The sequence below is a fragment of the Cavia porcellus genome, unplaced genomic scaffold (genome assembly GCF_034190915.1).
Source record: "Cavia porcellus strain 051 isolate PalLab524CR breed Dunkin Hartley unplaced genomic scaffold, mCavPor4.1 scaffold_10, whole genome shotgun sequence".
Classification (NCBI taxonomy): domain Eukaryota; kingdom Metazoa; phylum Chordata; class Mammalia; order Rodentia; family Caviidae; genus Cavia; species Cavia porcellus.
This window is the reverse complement of record NW_026947493.1, coordinates 2977249-2998188: the sequence shown is the minus strand read 5'-3', so window position 1 is coordinate 2998188 and position 20940 is coordinate 2977249. Positions and strand designations below refer to the sequence as shown.

General features: G+C 36.0%; 1 protein-coding gene across 8 annotated transcripts in view; it reads right to left on the bottom strand.

Moving 5' to 3' along the window:
• Znf451 (zinc finger protein 451) overlaps positions 1–20940 on the bottom strand; it is a 91989-nt gene that overhangs the window by 29615 nt on the left and 41434 nt on the right. For all 8 annotated transcript variants that reach the window (XM_023561675.2, XM_023561673.2, XM_063256917.1 and 5 more), the window contains 4 exons: positions 18917–19067; positions 17300–17426; positions 2219–2369; positions 1325–1472 (listed from right to left, as the gene is read on the bottom strand). In XM_023561675.2, the coding sequence (XP_023417443.1) occupies positions 1325–1472; positions 2219–2369; positions 17300–17426; positions 18917–19067 (577 nt within the window). The remainder of the gene's footprint in view (positions 1–1324; positions 1473–2218; positions 2370–17299; positions 17427–18916; positions 19068–20940) is intronic.

The window sequence follows — 20940 nt, the reverse complement described above, 5'->3', positions numbered from 1 at the left end:
CTGGTCAGGGACATGATTAGAATATACATTACAGTAACCATGTGGGTTAAACAGACATATCCACTTGTAAAAACTATCAAAATTAAAATCTACACACACTTTGATGAATGTGTACTTTACCTCAAAAACAAAGAATCTTAAAAAATAAAGGAAACTGTGAGCACACAGAAGTATAAATTAAAAACAAAGGCATCTATATAATCCCAGCAGTCTGGGAGGCCGAGGCAGCAGGATCACAAGTTTGAGCCCAGCCTGAGCAAACTGGTGACTTAGCAAGATTCTTCTTGTAAGCAAAATTTTAAAAGGCATGGGGCTATCAATGAGAAGGCTGTAGGTTCAATCCCTGATACTGTCAAAATCAACAAAACAAAAATCAATATGGTAGTGCCAGTAACTAGTGAAGCTCCTGATGGATGGGTATATGGGTATCTTTCATACTACCTTGTTCAGGTCATGTAGTTAAAATGTTTCATAATAAAAAATTAAAAAGCCATAGCCAAAATTGACACTCATGAAATATAAACGCAACTGTGTCACTTAGAATGTTAACTTTTAGTATGCTTTGAGAGTGAGGAATGAAAAAAGAATAACATCAAAATACAAACTACAGAGACTCTGGCTCACAATTACACAACCAACTATAAAAAACTTGACAAAGTCTTCAGGAAATCCTTATAATCAAGTAGGTATTTGATATTTAAAAAGTTGCTTTTTAAGGTGTAATACTGGTGTTAGACCTGTATTTTTTTTTTTTAATGAACAGTCTTAAATACATACTGAAGTATTTATGGGTAGAATGGTACCTAGAATTTCCTTCAAAATTACTTGCAGATGTAGCAGTATGAATGAACATGACTGTCAGGTTATGATTAACAACTGAGGCTAAGGGAAGCACAGTGGGGCTCATTATACTGTTCTCCATACTCTGGTGACTGCTTAAAATCCTCCTCCTAAAGACAGAAAAAAAATCCTACTGGAATCCTTTCTGATCACATTCAATCTTTCACTAGATTTAATCTTCCAGATATAAACACATTCCACTCTCTTTAGCTTAAAGACAAGGCGCTGGTAAAATCCTCTTCTCCCCAACTCACATACTCATGGAACACACAGGCTGAGAACTAGCTTGTCATACTCCCAGCCACACCAAAATAACCACTTCCCCCGTACCACTAACTTTGCTCACTTCGCTAAACTTGGCTGATTTCCAGGAGAATGCACACTCATTTTCAAAGGAGAGAAATGTGGAACACGACAGTATTTGCTGAATCTTCTCCTCTGATTGGCAAACCAATTCTGAGCCTAGGACTGGACTTGTGCAAACCTGAAATGTGAAGTGAGCTCCATGTGGGAATGCAGTGTCTGGTGGCAGGCAACACACTTCACTTGAAAGGGAACATCTTTACACAGAGAGATCAGAATTTTCTTCGCAAAAGATGGAAATGGTATTGGATGTGCCATCTTCTTGTTATCTGAAAGATGAGACAAACTATAACGTAAGTCATTCAAACACAGACTGGTCCAACCATTCTCCTCTTGCCCTTTTCTCAACATTAGCTGAATTAAGTAAAAGAAGGTATTTCTTATGTACTAAAAATCTAAAAAAGGCCATTTTGTAGCCTTAAATATAAAGAATGCTTTATATACAAATTAAAATTTGAATCTTAATTGCAGAGAAATACCCAACTTCCTAGACATCAAAGATAACAAAATATTATCCTGAGTAAATATTTTCTTCCAATTTTCACTCTTAAAAGTCAGTCTTACTGACAGGTACAAATAAATGCTTAAAGTCTTTTTAAAAGAAATAAGGATTAAAGTCAGATATGATGGCACACTTCTATTATTCCAGTTACTAAGGAGGTTGAGGCAGGAGGATTCCAGGTTCAAGGCCAACCCACATACTTAGGGAGACTGTATCAAAATAAAACAAAAAGGGATGGTTCAGTGGTAGGGTGCTTGCCTCACATGTGCAAGACTCTGTGTTCAATTCCTTAGGACCAAAAAATAGTAAGTAAAACATAAATCTGGCACCTTTATGATTATAGAATATAAGGATACTTTCAAGAGTGATTGAAGTCTATTATGCATGTAGGAAACCCATTTTTCTGTATACCAACCACGCACTGTTGATCTGAGAAATGATCTGGGAAATTTGCTAACTTAACAAAGATTAAAGTGATTTAATAATTTTCAGCAGAAGTTATTAACAAGCCACCTGGTTTGAAACTCTGATAGAAATGATTCTTTCCAGACATATGCTTCAAACAGTCATCCTTGCTGCCAAAAAGGAGGAAGCAACTTGGACACGCAAAGCACTGAATAACCTGAGGAAGAAGGCTGTGGCTGTGTCCGTCATCTGCACCTTCCTACAACACAAGACAAAGCTTTATTAGAAACTAAAATCAATACTTTTAAGAAAACTTTCAACTTTTCCCTATTTATTTTTTACTTGGAAAATTCTGTGTCAACTAGTATGAACATTTTCCTTCCCTTGGTGTGAATTATGAAAATTTTATCATAAACTATGTACTGTATTTTCTTAAAATCAAGTTAGAGCCACCTTTCTCTGATAAGTGTGAAGGAACATTTACTTTCTATGTATTTTTCACTTTACATACACATTCATGTGTCATTTGAATACATAAATTATTTGTTTATTTAAGCACTGGAGGTCAAATTCACAACCTCACACTTTCCAGGCAGGAACTTATGCTGCTGAGCTAAATCTCTGGCCCCAATACATAAATTTGATCACAGTAGTACACTTTTTCTGATTTTTTGTTCTGCCCACACCACTCTCCAATATAACATGTTACAAATACATCTGGGTGTGATGGCCCACACCTGTTATTATACTCAGGAGGCTGAGGCAGGAGGATTCTACAAGTCTGAAGACAACCTGGGATACAGTGGGTTCAAGGCCAGCTTGAGTTATGTAGAATTTCTTTCTCTAAAAAAACCTTCTCTAAGTTTAATCATTTACAAAGACTTATAGAAATAAACTTACATGAAGAATGTCATAAGTATTGTCATCTTATAGACTCTGCTGCCTGTTAAGTTTTCTCATTTTCTAATAATGAGAACTTCTAAAAATCTATTAGTCTAGGTGAATTTATACTTATCAGTTGCAAATCACTCGTATGGCTGGATCAAGTCGACCATTAATTTCTAGGGCTATTTTTATTTTGATCCTCCCCAAATATAATTATTGTAAACATCTTTAAATGTATACCTTTGCTATAAATACATGAAAAAATGTTCAACATCACTTGTCAATCAAGAGATGCAAATTAAAACAACACTAAGATTCCACCTCATTGCAGAAAGAATGGCCATTATCAAGAAATCAACAACTAACAAATGCTGCAGGGGCTGTAGGGGAAAAGGAACCCTTTCTCCACTATTGGTAGGCACACAGACTGGTGCAAACACTGTATGGAGGTCCCTCAAAAAACAAGAGGTCCCCTTCAACTCAGCTACTTCTCTTCTAGGGTACTGTCCCAAAATCATTAAAAACATCAGATCATAGAGATATATGCATACTCATGTTTATAGCAGCACAGTTTGTAATAGCTAAATCTTAGGAAAAGCCCAAATGCCCATCAACTGATCAATAGATAAAGATGTGTCTTTTTTTATAAAGTGCAATATGACTCTGCTATAAAAAAGGATAAACTTGAGATATTTCTAGCTAAATGGATGCACTCTAAGACCATATTCTTAAGTGAAATAAATCAGACACACGTGTAAATAAGGATCAAAATGCATAATACATATTGGGAAATTGGAAGAAAATGTTCCAGTGAGAAGGGGAACAAAGGAGGAAAGAGGGAAAAGAAGGAAAGTATAAGATAGGAAAAAATAGAAAACAAGCTTTCATAAATAAGGAAGATAAGAGAAGCTGAAGGGGAATGGGAAAAAAGCAGCAAAATGTATCATGTACAGACACAAATTCTCTAGGATGAATTTATCAGTATGTGAATTTAAAATGTACCAGTACGGTCAGGGATTTAGCTCAGTGGCACAGGCTCTGTCCTACAAGTGAGAGGTCATGAGTTCAATCCCTGGTACCAAAAAACAAACAAACAAACAAACAAAAAAAGAAAACCAGTAAAGCTGAGGATATAGCTCAGCTGGCCCAAACTCCTGCCTGGCAAGTGCAAGGTTGTGAGCTCAATCCCCAGCACCAAAAATGAAAAGTACCAGTAAAATAAAATGAGTGTGTATATATATATATATATATATATACTTACAGATTTTTTTATTCTCATTATCAGAAGTGGTTCTTATAAGGCCACTATACTGAAAGACACTGTATGATTATTGCTTTTTTTTTTTTAATAGCCTCTACTGATGTATATATCCCCTTGCACTGAGTGAGGCTGGCAGCAATATCCATTATGAATCTTTTAATCTTTGCCAGGTAGCAGATGATACTATTTTAATTTCTATGTTCTGTTTATAATTGAGTTTGAGCATTTATTCGGCTGTCTGAATTTGGTAAGTGATTTCTGATTCATACCCTTTAGCTTTACTTCTAATTGCTTTGTCCTGCTTCATCAATTTGTATCAGTCTTTTGTTACTAGAATTAATTTTTTAACATCCACCAGTGCACAAATACTTTTACAGACATCTATTTATTCATTTGGCTTATTATTACTTTTAAAATTTCTGATTTAGTCAAACAGGTATGCCTTTTCTAGCATCTAAGTTTCTAAACTTAGTTAAGTGCCTTTTCTATCCTAAAATCAGAAATTAGAAAATTTTGTAGGTATATTTATATGTGGGTTAGAACATAGATATAATGTAACTTCTTATTAATGACCTTTAGAGTAATAACTCTAAATTATATTGTGCCTTTCTAAATTAACACTAGGAATACAACAATAATTGCACAGTGCTTACGAGGTATATAGGGAAGAGGCAGAGAGATAATCTCTCTTTACACTGTGCTGAGTACAGGGAAAGAACTACACGAGGACTCTGGCATGTCTACCCACTTAATCCTAAAAACCCATGAGACGCCAACATCATTACTTACATCATCTTCCCTCTGACCCACAAATATGCTGGGCCAAATCTAGATTTGTATCTTTGGTTATCAATACTATGTTCTTTTCAGTACTTTCTCTCTTAACCCCTGTTCCTGTTGTAATTTGATGGGTACCTCACAGAAAAAGAAACGCCTGGAAGGAATACTAAATTTCAATTAGTCTGTTCTAAATAAGAGCAATAAAAACATTTACTAACCACCTATTTATACAGATTTCTTCTACCTGATGAGCTTAAACTAAAAACAATTTTAGTTCAACTGAGAGTTATAAGTGGATTAAAAATAAAGCCTGTTTAAATTATTTGCAAGGTAAAATTAAAAAGGGATGCTACATAAAATTTCACTGCAATAAACTTATTATGAAAGTATAGCACATTTGCAAATATCTTTTACAAATTGGGAGAAGGAATAGAAAAAGTAGAAAAATGATAGTTTAATTCCTTTCATCACACTGTAATTGTTACAATAAAACACGCACATATAAAATAGTAGAATCACAAGGGTACCTCTATTCAAAATGATAGGTCCTAAGAATTGGGAATGGTACCAAGAAAATGCAAGCTGCACCTGTGGCCATTGGGAAACTAACACAGTGTGGTGTACTGGACAATAGGCAGTTCTGCAAAAACCTAAAAGAGGTAACTTAATTTACTAGCAACTTCATTTACTAGAGAAAATACATTTCACACATATTTGGATGATTATTTACAGAAGCATTATTCACAATACTAAATAATAAGAATAATCCAAACATCCACCAAGGAATGAACTGATAAACTGTGATTCACATCCAGATTATTTGAAAATAAAAAGAAATGAAGTTCTAATACATCCTACAATATGAATAAACCTCAAAAACATGGTAAGTGAAAGAATCTGGTCACTAAGATTCCATGCTTGTTTGAGTTCATTGATATGAGATGCTGAGAACAGAGACATCAATGCACAGAGAGTAGGTTAGTAGTGGTCTAGAGCTGGGAGTGAGGACTAGGACAAGGGGGGGAAAAGGCACCTTAAAGGACACAATACCTTTCAAAACAATAAAGCACAAAAGTTCCCACTGATCCAAAAATTCACTGAGGTGAACAGGAGCTTAAGGTAGTTACCACTACCACCATGTAAAGGGGACAAGGCAGGACACTGCTCAGTGATACAATATGCACTAGGGGTCTTTAAGGTCACAAATCACTGTTCACTTTCTGTTTCCCAAGGACTAACAGGCTTGGCATCATGTAGGAGCATATTAGAAATATGAATCTAAAGCTCTCTATAGGCCAACTCAATCTGTGTTTTACAAACTTAAGTAATTCATGTGTACAATGTGCTTTAGATCACCAGGCTTAGGGGGAAGAAATGGAAAATTAAAGAAAATGGGACAGAAAGAAGGAAAACAACAAAAGTTATGAATAATCTCTTTTATTTAATTTTAAAGAGATTAAGATAAAAGAGCACAGAACAAGGCAGATCAGAACAAAACAATGTAAGCAACACAGCACTTCCAACAAGACAACCAGCTATTAACAGAAGCTACATCTAACGTCTCTTTCTTTGAAATAGTTGATACCTCCACACACAATAGTATCAAACATAACAAAATAGTGTAAAACTATTCAAGAGAATGAAACTATTACAGGGCATTCAGAATCAAATATCAGAAAATGAACAATGGCAATGATATTATCTCATTTTTCATAGAAAACCTAATTTGTTTATACTATCACATATATTAAAATCCAGTAACACACAACATGATAGAACCAATGGAAACGGAACAACAAAAGCATGGTAGGACTTCAAAGCAAGATAGTAAATCAGCAATGACTGCCATAATGTCTTATTTTCTTCAAAATAGCTGTTCATACCACCACAGATAATAAAATCAAACAAATCAGAATAAACCAAATTAAAACCATCTACCTAATGAATGAAAACATTATAAGGCTTCAAAGCAATGGAATGGGGAATCATGATTACCATTAACATCTTACGTTCTCTTACCATTTCTTACACTAGGGATACTACAGTATTTATACATGTGAGTTTGATTTATTTTGCTTATGAGTATGGTCTCAAGGTGGATCCATTTATTTATAAATATCTCAATGTGATCATACTTTATAACTGAGTAGTACTCCATTGTATAAAATTACCACAACTTTTTTTTATCCATTCTTCAATTGATGGACACTTAGGTTGTTTCCAAGATCTGGCTATTACAAACTGTGTTGCTATAACCATGGGTGCACATATATCACTGTGGTATGATGTTTTCAATCTTCTGGGAATATGCCTAGAAGTGGAATAGCTGGGTCAAATGGGACTTCCAATCCCAGCTTTCTGAGAAATCTCCAGACTGACCTCCACAGTGCTTGCACCAGTCTATACTACCACCAACACTGCAGGAGAGTTTCCTTTTTCCCCACAGCCTCTCCAGCACATGTTGTTGTTAGTTTCCTTGATCCTGGCCATTCTTTCAGGAGTGAAATAGGATCTCAGTGTGGTTTTAATTTACAGTTCGTTAATGAGTAATGATGATGAACATTTTTTCATGTATTTATTAGCCATTTGTATTTCTTTATCTGAGAACTGTGTATTCATCTCAGATGCCCATTTTTGGACTGGATCTTTGAGTTTTGGGGATCTGAAGTCCTTTATCTGAGGGACAGTTCACTAAGATTTTTTCCCAGTTTGTGGGTTTTCTTTTCACTATGCTGGAGATTCCTTTTGACATGCAGAAACTCATTTTAATAAGACCTGATCTCAGTTATTAATTCTAGGAATTATTTCCCATGCGGTTTGATTCCTGTTCATCAATTCTCTACCTACCCCTATGTCTTCAAGATTTTTACCTAATTTACCTTCCAACATATTTAGTGTTTCTGTTTTAATGTTCAAATCTTTGATCCATTCAGATTTTAGTTTACTACGTGGTGATAGGCATGGGTCTAGTTTTAGTTTTTGGCATATGGAGAGCCAGTTTTTCCAGCACCATTTATTAAAGATTGTTGTTTTTCCAGAGAACATGTTTGGCCCCTTTATCAAAGATAAGGTGGTTGAGTGTGTTTGTATCTTCTAATCTATTCCACTGATCTTCAGATCTGTATTTATTCCAGTACCATGTTGATTTTATTACAGTAGCTGTATAGTATTAACTTCAAGTCAAGGACTGTGATGCCTCTTGCCTTGCCTTTGCTGCTTCGAACTGTCTTTGCTATTCTAGGTCTCTTCTGGTTCCAGATGAATTTTAGGAGAGATTTCTCTAGATCTATAAGGTATGTTGATGGTATTTTCATTGGGATTGTATTGAACCTGTATAATAGTTTTGGAAGAATGGCCACTTTCACAGTATTTATTTTTCCTATCCATGAACAAGAGATGTCTTTCCATTTTCTGAGGTTCTCTTCGATATCTTTAGGGTATTTTAATTTTTCCTGTATAGATCTATTACTTTTTTCATGAGATTAATTCCTAAGTATTTCATTTTTTGGGGATGCTAGTGTGAAGGGTGTGGCTTATTACTCTCTCAGTGACTTTTTTGTTAGTGTACTGGAATGTTACCGATTTTTGAGCAGTGCTTTTGAATCCAGCTACATTGCTGAATTTATTATATCTAAGAGTTTTTCAAAAGTTTTGGGGATCTTCTATGTAGAGTATCATGTCACCTGTAAATAATTTAACTTCCTCTTTTCCTATCTTTACCCTTTTCATTTCTCTCTCTTGTCTAATTGCTCTGGCTAGTATTTTCAGTACTATGTTGAATAGGAGTGGTGATAAAGGACATCCTTGTCCTGTGCCTGATTTTAAGGTAAAGGCTTTCAGTTTTTGGCCATTTAATATAATGCTGGCTGTTTGGTTTGTCATACATGGCCTTTATCATATTGAGGTAAAGATCACTGATTCCAATTTTCTGTAAGATTATCATGAATTTAGTGTTGGACCTTATCAAAAGCTTATTCTGCAGCTACAGAAATGATCGTGTGATTCTTACTTTCGGCTCTATTGATACGGTGGATTACATTTATTGATTTACATATGTTGAACCATCCCTGCATGCCTGGGATGAATCCCACTCGGTCGTGGTGTATAATGTTCTTGATGATTTGCTGCATCCTGTTTGCCAATATTTTATTGAGGATTTTTGCATCTTTGTTCATTAGGGAGACTGGCCTGTAGTTCTCTTTTTTAGCTGGGTCTTTCTCAGGTTTTGGTATTACAATAATATTTGCTTCCAGGAATGATTTAGGAAGGATTGCTTCCCTTTTGATTTCACTGAAGAGTTTGAGGAGTGTTGGCATTAAGTCTTCTTTGTACTTCTTGTAGAATTCCACAGTGAATTCTACACAGAAGGCTGGGTCTGGGCTCTTTGTAGGTAAAGAATTACATTTTCAACTTCATGAATAGAAATTGGGTTATTCAGCAACTAGTTTTACATCTTCTTGACCCAGCTTTGGTACGTCATATGTTTCTAGGAATCTGTCTATTTCTTCGTTATCGAATCTATGAGAGTAGAGGTTTTCGAAATAGGTGTTGATGATCTTCTGTATTTCCACAGAGTATATACTGATTTCACCTTTTTCATTCCTTACTGCATGAATTTGAGTTTTTTCCTTCCTGTTTTTAATAAGGTTGGCTAGGGGCTTATCAATTTTATTTATTCTTTCAAAGAACCAACTCATTGATTCATTGATTCTTTGGATTGTTTTCTTAGTCTCTACTGTGTTAAATTTCTGCTCTGAGTTTTATACTTTCCTCCCTTCTTTTGGCTTTGGGCTTGACTTGCTCTTCTTTTGCTAGATGTTTGAGGTGTAGCATCCGGTTACTTGTATTCATTCTGTTTTCCTGATGTGGGAACTCAGTGCAATAAATTTTCCTCTAAAGATCACTTTCATTGCATCCCACAGATTCTGTTAAGTTGTGTTTGTATTTTCGTTCACTGGTAGATAGTTTAATTTCTTCTTTAATTTCATCTGTGACACACTTATTGCTCAAGAGAGTATTATTCAATTTCCATGTGTTTGTGGGGTTTTTGCAGTTTCTTTTATCATTAATTTCTAGTTTCATGGTACTATGATCCCATGACATGCATGGGATAATTTCAATTCTTTTGCATTCACTTAAATACGTTCTGTGGGCTAGTATATGGTTTATTTTAGAGAATGCCCCATGTACTGCTGAGAAGAATGTATATTCTGATGTTGTTGGAACACTGTATACATTTACCAAGATCATTTGTTCACAAGTGTGTTTCAGTTCTGTTATTTCTTTGCTGATTTTCTGTCTGATCTTTGCCTTTGTGCCAATGGTGCATTAAGGTCTGTTATAATTGTGTTATTGCTTATCTGATTTTTCATTCTGCTAATATTTGCTTTGTATAGCTGGGTGCTCTGGAATTTGGTGCGTACATATTGAAGACTGTTGCCACTTCCTCTTGATGTTCTCCCCTAACTAGTATGCAATGACCTTTATCTCTTCGTATCATTCTTGGTTTGAAGTTCACACTGTTTGCAAACAGAATAGCTACTCCCACTAGTTTTGGGTTCCTGTTGCATGAAGTATTGTTTACAATCCTTTGACTTTTAGTTTATGAGTTTCCTTTTGAGTTAGATGGGCTTCTTGCAGACGGCATATGTTTGGATGTTGTGTTTTGATCCATTTAGCCAGTCTGTTTCTTTTAATTGGTGAATTGAGACCACTTATATTAACGGTTATAACTGTTAATATATTAGTTTATTATTGACATGTTATCTTTCTGCTGTTGCTTATCTTTTCATTCTGTTTGTCTGCCTTGCTTTGTGGTTTCTTCCTATGTGTGTCTAGACTGTTTCAGTATTCTTTGCATGGTTGGTTTGGGGATCATGAAGTTCTTCAGCTGTTCTTTGTCATGGAAGTATCTTATTTCTCCATCCCTTTTGAAGGAGTTTTTTGGGTACCTCAGTCTGGGCTGGAAGTCGTTTTCCTCTAGGTTCTGAAATAGTTTGCTCCATGCTCTTTTTGAGTTCATTGTGTTGAGACGTCTGCTTGATTCTGATAGGTTTTACTTTATAGGTGATGGGTCTTTTCTCTTTAACTGCTTTTAATATTCTGTTCTTATGTTGGTTTTCTGGAATGTTGATTATTATATGTCTGGGTGTAGTTTTATTTTGGTTATGGCTATTTGGAGTTCTATATGCTTCACTGATTCATATGTCAGTTTCCATTCGCATGTTTGGGAAATTTTCAGCTATTACTTCTGTAGTCTCTAGATATCATTTGTGTTGTACCCTTCTTTTTTTAAAATTTGCATTCTTCTGATGTTGTTTTTCTGGCATCATCTTGCATATGTTGAATTATTTTCTAATTCCTTATTATTTTAAGAGATCTTTCCTTTACTGTTTAGTAGTTGCAATCTTGTCTTCGAGGTCTGAAATTCTATCTTCACTTTCATTGAGGCAATTTTGACAACTTTCAATGGAATTTTTGATTTCCTGTATATCTCTTTGAATCTGCTTCATGTATCCTCTTTGTTTCTTATATTATTCATCCAGGGATTCTATCTTTTTGTTTTGTTCCTCTAATTTTTAAATTGTGTCTTCTTTAGATGTGTTCAGCATCTCTTTCATTACTTTTATCATTTCTTCTTTTACCTGGGAGATTATTTCTAATTTGAATTCCTTTAAAGCTTCTTGGAGTTGCTTCTTTATTTCAGTTGCTATTATTTCAGGTATTTCAGTTGTATGACATATATTTTCTTCTATGTACATGGCTCCTAGGCTTTCTTGGGATGGGCTTGAGATTTGAGATTGTATTTTGGTCTTTCATCTTGTGATTTTCCTACATTTCCATGTTTCAAGTGATCTTCCAAAAGATTCCCCTGGGTGTGTTGGAAATCGCCTCCTATGCCCTCAGCTCTTGGGACTAAATGGAGATTGCTGAGTGTGGTCCAGTCAGGCTCACAGGACCTCCTGTGCCCCCTCTGATGTTCCAGGAAGCTGTGCGGGGTCCTAACCACTGTGGGTGACGGTCCAAAGCTCTCCCTGGGCTAGCGCCAATGCACTGTAAATGACCTTGAGTGCCCTCAGCTCCTGATTGAATGAAGGTCACTGGCCATAGTCGAGTGGGGCCACAATACCTCCTAAGCCTAATCCAGTGTATCAGGAAGGTGGGTAGGCACTTAACCACTGGGAGAGATGATCTTAGACTCTCCCTGGGCCTGTGCCGGTATACTGGAACTCACTTTGCATGGCCTCAGCTACCCGGATTGAAAGAAGGTCATTCTAATCTGACTTTTCCACTGAAGAATGCCATCTTTGTCCTCTTCTGGTTGATTTGAAACAGTTAACAAACCAATGTGGACTACTTTCTTTTACAGCCCTCATGACAAACATACCAAAAAATAGACAAGATAGAGTACATATTCAAGATTATGGGCCAGGCCCCAAGTGCCTTACAGGATTTATATTTTAACAACCTTCTATGCAAATATAAGACCATGTCAGAGAGAGAGACCCAAGTGTCTCCCCGTGAGTCAGAGCCATTCATGGACCACAGGGGGAGAGAACAAAGCCTCACCAGGAAGCAAGGTACCCCTGCAAACCCTGTAATGCATGGGCCGCCAGTAGCATGGGACAGCCAGACCTCAGCCCCTTCTGGAGCATGGGCTAGCAAAGAAGAGCCAATTATCCCCCATACACACACACATCCAAGTGGCCAGTTGATCCACAGAAACACGGGCTGCGATGATAGCTACTGGGTGAAATGCAATTTGACGATTGTGGTGTTTTGGTGTTTCACTGACCTTGCTGGTCTAGGGCTGGTGTTCTGATCCTCTGTTCAGAGGATAGCAGTATACAGTATGGCATCTATTAATTTCCTTCTGAGAATGGTAGCTATTGTTGATTACCTACTGTCTTGTTCTGAGGTCTCTGTATCATTTTCATTGTTGGGATTTTTCTGTGTGTTTTTTTAAAAATTTTATTATATCTGATGGGCAGCTATTTCAAAGATAGCAAAATACATTATGGTAGTCACTTAGGATTTAATATTGCTTGTTTTAAAGTGCTTGATTGCATTCATTAGTTTTTATTTTTTCTATTTTGTTCTGTTTAATGTTTACTATGTCTGAAGATATCTGCAAGTATTTTGAAGACAATAAGAGACATTATGGTAACTACTGTTGATTTTGTAATGTTTTGAAGTTCTGTATCACTTACACTGGTTTATTTTGATTAGTTTTGTTCTGTATTATTTTCCTTAGCTTTATACTCTTTAAAATAAAATAAAATAAAAAAGATAAGATAAAATAAAATACCACATCAGATAAAGAAATGAGCTCACACATTCAGTAACTTGCCTAGAGCTTGAAGGTAATGAAAACGATAGTGGAGCCTTGGTTTGTCGAACATCAGCCTTTGTTTTGCTTCACCAACTGCTTCTTAGAAAGCTAAATCACAGGTCTACTTCTAGAGAGAGGGAAAAAGGGCCGAATAGTCTGGAATGTGTGATTCCCAGAAAGAAAACAAACGGAGAAACTAATGAAACTTGCAGAATATGAAAGAAAAAATTAATTTTTAGGTTAATCTACCAATTCATGTAACAAAAGAAAAAAGCTAAAAAGGCTCTTTAGAGAAAAATTTAAAGGATAAAACAGGAAACATTCCTGAAAAAACTGTACTTCTGCAAAAGGGAAAGTTATTAGTGATCTATTTTACAAACACTAAAAAAACCAGGGAATAAAGTCATCTTGTAGCATTCTTCCTTTCTTTACCCAAACCTCCCATTTGTCAAGGCAAGAGATACTCCTATCATTTCTTTTTTCAGTATGTTTTTTGGCTTCACTTTAAGGTCTTTATTCTGCGTATTACTATTTGAGTAAAATCTTTTCCTCGAAACTAAATTTTTGCAAAAGTCACCAAATTGGTCTCCTATACCTATCTTTGAATCCTCTGTGCTACTATTCCCATCTAGTATCTTTTCAGTGCCCTTCTTCCTTAAAAGGGAAGAAACTGGGTTCTACAATTTTATTTCCCTCTGTTTTAGTCAAGGTTTGCAAGGTAATAAATTTAATACAGATTTAATACAGTAGTAAATATAATTTAACAGCTTTAATACAAAGGAATAGATTTAATACATATAATTTATAAGATTATTTTATAATAGTCACCCAAAAAGTCAAATGGCAAGGATTTGTACAAGAGAACTGTCATGTACTAGAGACCCAAAGAATCCAGCTGGATTCATGGCAATGTCTTATACAAGTCCAGCTGAAGACCTAGAGCCCATGGTAGTAGCATCCTCCATGCATCCAACTGGAGACCAAGAGATCACAACAATGTCTCATGCAAGTCTGTATATCAAGAATCTGCATTGAAAAGGCCTAAATGTCAACAGTGGACGCTAGAAAGTCTCTACCAGCAGGATAAAGGATCTGTGCCAGCAGGCTGAAGGATTTGCACTGGAGCCAGGGAGTGTTCCATAAGGTAAGGACCAGAGTTTCTCTGAAGAGAACAGCAGCCATTGTCAGCTACAGTGAGGACCCCAATTCCTCCGATGATGAAACAGCTAAGTTCATATCAGGAAAACTAGTGTGACAAGCTTCTCTAGGAGGATCAGCAGCATACCATCCTCCTCCTAATTCTGATTTTATGCTTTTGGCAACAATCCTCAGTTGGGTCTTTCATACCCAACACCATGCTGACTCAGTTTAGCTGGGTGTTACAGTGGACCATTAGTTATACCACTTCAAGCTCTAATCATGTCACTGTTTTATAGCAGTGTTTCCTCTACAGTGGTTCACTAACAGCTCTCACTTGCCAACATCAAGTTTAAGATCCTGTACCTTTAAAGTGAGGTTGTGATATATGCTGTTAGTCTACAAGATGGATCTCAGTCTAGCAATTTACAGGAGAACTCACAGGACAAAGTACAGAAGCATAATCACAGCTACAACTCTCTACAATGAAAGGGTTTTAAAAAAAAAAACTGACAGAGGGAAAAGGCACATGAGACCAAGTTCAGAGGAAGCCAGATAAAGGATTACAGGGGATTTTGCTTAGTGGAGGCACATAGGACAACATACTTAAAGAACAAATGGTAGGGGGCTGGAGATTTAGCTCAGCGGCATAAGTGCCTGCCTTGCTAGCAGGCAGTCGTGAGTTCGATCCCCGGTACCGATGAAAACGAAAAAGACAAAAAAAAAAAAAAAAAGAACAAATGGTAATGGTCTAATGGGAAAGTTTATTCGCTACAGTCAGGGTTCACGGGCTGGGTCTTATAGCAGCCTTTGCCTATGTACCAAAAGTCAGACTCCTCTAGGAAAGATGTACAGCATAAACCATAATGTTTGTACAGTTTAGACACAACAAGCCACTCCTATAAAAAGAATAACAGGAACTACCCCCAAATCCAAGTTCTAGACACCACCCAAAGGCCAACAATGCAAGTAAGCCAGGAAAGGCATCTTGGGTTCTGTCACCTTCTCACTGTACTGCACACTTTCTACCCCAACAGTATACTGCTGAGGTTCCTCCCCACTGACGGGCCTTCACCTTTCCACCCCTACCCCTTGAGGACTTAACTCTTCCACAACACATTGTTAAATTCTGATACTTGTCTTTTAGTCTTTTTTCTTTTTTGTCCTTTCTCATAATTCCTGTCTTACTGTTTTAACATTAAGGCACGTTCATCTTGAGCAGAAGCTGTCTGTGTTGCAAAAACTACCCTTTGTTTCTCTTATTCTACAGATGCAGGCACTCAAAAATGAATGCCTACTTATAACAAAATCTGTTTCAAAAGTGGACATCTACTCTAGGAATATTCTTTAGTACTGGGGCAGGGAGTGAGAGAACTACAGATATACTTGAGAGTATAAACTTTGATTCTGTGCTGTGAATCTACATAGAATCCTAGCTTTTCCTTATGTTAATCTTCAGATATAGGTCTATATATAATCAATTCTGAAGAAATGATTTTCTATAAAACCTACTGATTTTTGGCTATTAGCACTTCAATATTTCAAAACTAAATATTTAGTCACTATCTACAGCAAATAGGTTTTATACTACCAGAATTTCTTTTAATGTACAAAAATTAAGCAATATATCCAAAGAAAATTAACATAATAAAAAACCATCAATAACATATTCCTACAGCAGAATGGTATTCACTGAGAATTGTATGCATTTATTATTTATAGATTTACGTTTATAACAATCTTACGTTAATGTAACTGTAAGAAAATTTATGTATGTTATGTGAGAATATCTATACATGGATAAACACTAAAAAAATGTATGTATCAAAATGTTAACAGCCTGTCTCTGAGATTCAGGTTGGTCGTTTTCTTGTTACTATTTTTAAACAGTAACAGTGAACATGTATAGTCATCTTTCAGTATCTGTGGAGGGAAATGGTTCCAGGAGCCATTATGGATACCAAAATCTGAGGCTCAAGTTCCTTACATAAAATGCCTACCACAGTATTTGAGTATGCACATCCTTTCACATATATATATATATATATATATATATATATATATATATATATTCTTTAATCGTTACCGGGGATCGAACTTACGACCACCTGCTTGCAAGGCAGGTACTTATGCCGCTGAGCTAAATCCCCAGCCCCCATTTCACATATTTTAAATGATGTCTGGATAATCTATAATACCTTATACAATGTAAGTGCTAATTACATATGATATTATATTGCTTATGGAATAATATCAAGGAAAAAAGTTTAGCACAGGTACTTTTGTTTAGTATTTTTGATCCATTGTTTGTTGAATATATAGAATGCAAAGCCTATGGACACAGAAGGACATCGATTTTACTTTTGCAATATAAGTCATTAAAGATATCTACATCAAATGATAAAAACCTTTCAAAGCTCTGTATTATGTGGATTTGCTTATCTGTGCAACAACACATGTCCCTTAATCACAGCTCTAGTTCTACTTCTTAATACTAGCATTAATAAAGGAGTTATTATTCTTCAGGACAATGACAGGTAATGGATTTAAGAAGAGAGATTTCTTAAATGACCAACTGAGAGCATCTTGAACAAGGTAACAGATTCATAAAGCAATTCAGTGAAAGGCTTTCAATAATAATCTCTCGGAATCCTAATTTGTAGCATTATGTTTACCTGCTCATTATTCAGTGCCCCAAATCATTTTATTTTTTCCAGACAATAATTATTATCCTTATGTACATCATCAGAATTGCAAGCTTATGAAAAAACCTACTCTTAGAACATGCTCTTACCTTAGCAGATAGGTGCTCCCTATATTGCTGTTGAGTAACAAACTGTTGATAACACACTACACAAGCAAAAGAATTGGTGAAAGGTCCATGTAATGTAATTGCTGGATCACATGGAGAGTGATCAAACCTTTTCAGCAAAAAAGAAGTAATATCAGAAAGATACACATTCCAGGGAATGAATTATTTTGCTTCATTTGTGAAATTAAACACATATACATTCAAAACTTTTTGTAGCTCTCTACTGAAATATTAAACAATATTCTTTAAAGTGAAGAAGTATCAAATAGCTCCCAGATGAACCGGTGGAAAATCCTCTCACATACTGAACAAGAGTTAGGTTAAGGTTTCTTAAAAATATGCAAGGTCCAATAAGATAGAGTTAAGCCTGTCTGGTCAAACTGTCATAGTAAACCTCTAACTTGAAAACTTTAAGTCTATCATCTTTTCTTTTTTACTTTGATAACAGAAAGAATCACAAAAAACTTTAATCACTATAATAATAAATTTCACATTAAGGTTTCTGGCAAAAGCTGGAGATTACCTCAGTGGCAGGGTACTTACTATGTAAGAAGCCAATGGTTTACTCCCCAGAACTATAAAAAAAAAAAACCCCACAAACAAAACAATTTCAGGCATTTCTATTTCCTTTGGTTTTTTTTGAGATAAGAGTCTTGCTGTGTAGTTCATGGTGGCCTTGTAGCCCAGATTGGCTTTGAACTCAGTGATTCTCTTGACTCAACCTCCTGAATATGAGGATTACAGATGTGTACCACCATGCCAGGCATCTCTATTTCTTATAAATGTTTAAGCATTTTTAATGTTCATTTAACCATTTAGTAGAAGTATGTAATTTTAAACTGACTTGAAATCTTTTTAAAAGATAATGCGTAAGCAGAATGATTCATCTGGAAAAGGTAATAGAGCCCCCAAACTCTTGATTTATCTATCTTTCAACTGTCAGAAAGGAAAGCCAGGGAAAACAATGTTTAATATCCTTAGTATCATCTTCCCTAAATATCTACCTTTTCATGTTCTATTATGAAAAAACTCAGCAAACTGATAAAATAGCTTTCATAGGCAGAATATTTCTTTATTGTTATTTTTGCTTACAATGGTTTGCCAGTTGTATTTACTTTGTAATGCAGCATTTGCTTCTGCAGGACAGATCAAATATCTCTTAACTGTATCTTGGAATTTATATTTATGGGCTCAATTTCATTAAGTCATTCAACTACATATCAATGTAAAGTCTGTTCAGCATTTTGTAAGACAAATGAAGAAAAAATACATACTTAAAGACCACAGCATAAACAAGACAATCACTAGAAAAATACAATTTCACCAAGTCTTCTGGGATACCTAAATATAGATAACTATAGCAAAACAGCACCAACAACTTGAGTTTTAACTATAGATCACAATGGTAGAGGTGCCACACAATCACTGACAAGTAACACTGGAGCTAGGGTTCCTGGCTAGCGGTAGAGTGCTCATCTACCATGTGCTGGACTCTGAGTTTGATTTCCAACACTTTGGAAAAACAAAACAACAAGAACAAAAATTCCCTTTCAACTCATTTTGATCCTCAGCATTTACCATTTTGAACACTCTACTTACCTTTTTAAATGTCCTAAGAGAAGGTGCCCATTGTCAAATTCCCTATTACAGTGCATGATAGGACATGAAATTGGTTTCCCAGACTTCCGTATCTGACCTCCTCTTCGAAATGAACTTCTTGTTCCAGAATTAATTGTGCCTGTCTTGAGTCCTGCATGGTTAGAATACAAATTCCTGTTACTATGCCAGGTACTTGTTCTTTGGACTGGTGATCAAAATTATGACAAAACAATGAGAACTTGGATATATAGCCAGGTGTGGTGACGCACGCCTGTATTCCCAGCACTTAGGAGGTTAGAGCAAAAGGATCCTTGCAAATTCAAGATCAGCCTGGGCTACAAAGTGAGCTCAAGGCCAACCTGAACTGCATAGTTCTCTGTCTCAAAAAGATTAAAAAGAAAAACAACAACAGAAACAAACTTGGATGTAACATTGCCTAGGTGGTCCTAAGTATAACTATATCACTGCAGTCTCTCTTACTGAAGTTATAATGACCTAATCATAAATAAAATTATTTGGGACATGTAGAGGACTTTGGTCCTGGGACAATCATGTTAATGAGTGATGGTGGTAGAGAGGGAAGTGAAGAGGCAGGCGAGGTGCTCAGCGCCAGCCTGGACACCATGCTGCACAAGGGTCAGCGGTTAACAGCCCTCGGATCATGGAGCAGAGGCCTGCTCGTCACTGCCATCTCCTTTTCTCTCCACTGAACCTATTCTGTCCCCTTTCCTTTTCCCTTTAAAAATTCCCATATTAAATAGTTCCCTGCCATTATCAGCTCCTGTTTATCCGTGCTTACTCTTTACCCTTTTCCTTCTTAGTAATCATGGTTCTACAGCCACACACTTCCTATATGATTACATGTACAAATGATGGGAAACTTAGAGTTATGTCATAGTTTAAAGAATTATAAAACTGCCAGAAGGCCTCTGATACACCGGTAGTCTGATTACTATTTTACTACTGTCCTTTAGGCACCATTCCATTCAAATGCCTTGAATATTTTGTACAAAGCCCCAAGCATTTAACTAGAGCAGGAATTAGTCCTTAACAATCTAGTTTTTAAAATTTCTAAATGATTCAATAAGTTCAAGATTTTAACTTCTTTTCTGCTGTTTTAATCCTTATTGGGAGAATACCTCCATCACACTATCAAACTGTTTGCAAATGGATTCAATTAATGCAGAGCATAGCCCTAATCATTTATTTTGCTTTATTTTTGAGACAGGGTCTCACTATGCAGTGCAGGCTGGTCTTGAATTCGCTATGTAGTTCAGGCTGTTCTTGAACTCACAGTGATCCTCTTGCTTCAGCCTCCCAAGCGCTACAATTACAGGAGTGCACTACCATGCCTGGTTAGCCTAATCATTTAATCTTTTTTTTTTCCATTTTCTTCTTCTTTTTTTTTTTTTTTTTTTTTTTTTTTTTTTTTTTTTTTTTTTGAGATAGGGTCTCACTGTGCAGTTCAGGTTACCCTTGAGCTCACCTGTAGCCCAGGCTGGTCTTGAACTCACAGCAGGCTTTCTGATTCAGCTACCCGGCTCCTAATCATTTCAATTTTATCCTTTTTTTATTCTTTGAAATCAAGGCCTTCTCCACTGAGCAACATCTTTACCAAAGAGCAACATTCCAGCCCCTTCTTTGACTGAATCAAAAGTTATGGCCATTTTCACAACTGTCCATCCACATTCCAGGTGTCTCTAGAACCTTTATTCAGCTATCAAGATTCTGGATAAAAATTAACTCATAAAAGCAATCTATGGAAAGAAGATCAACCTTTCTACTGGTAAGGGAAAATACAGAGTTGAGACACTTTTTCCCCTTCAGTAATATAGAGTGTATTGTTTTAAAATTATTAAGTAGTTAAATTTATGCAAACTACGTCAGCTGTAAAGGTCCTTAAAAAAAGACTGCCCAGGTTTGGGGCTAAAGTTCAGAAGTACAGAATTTGTGTAACATAGGCTAGGCCATGGGCTCAATTCACATCATCACAAACAACAACAAAGTGATCGTCAAAAATTAAT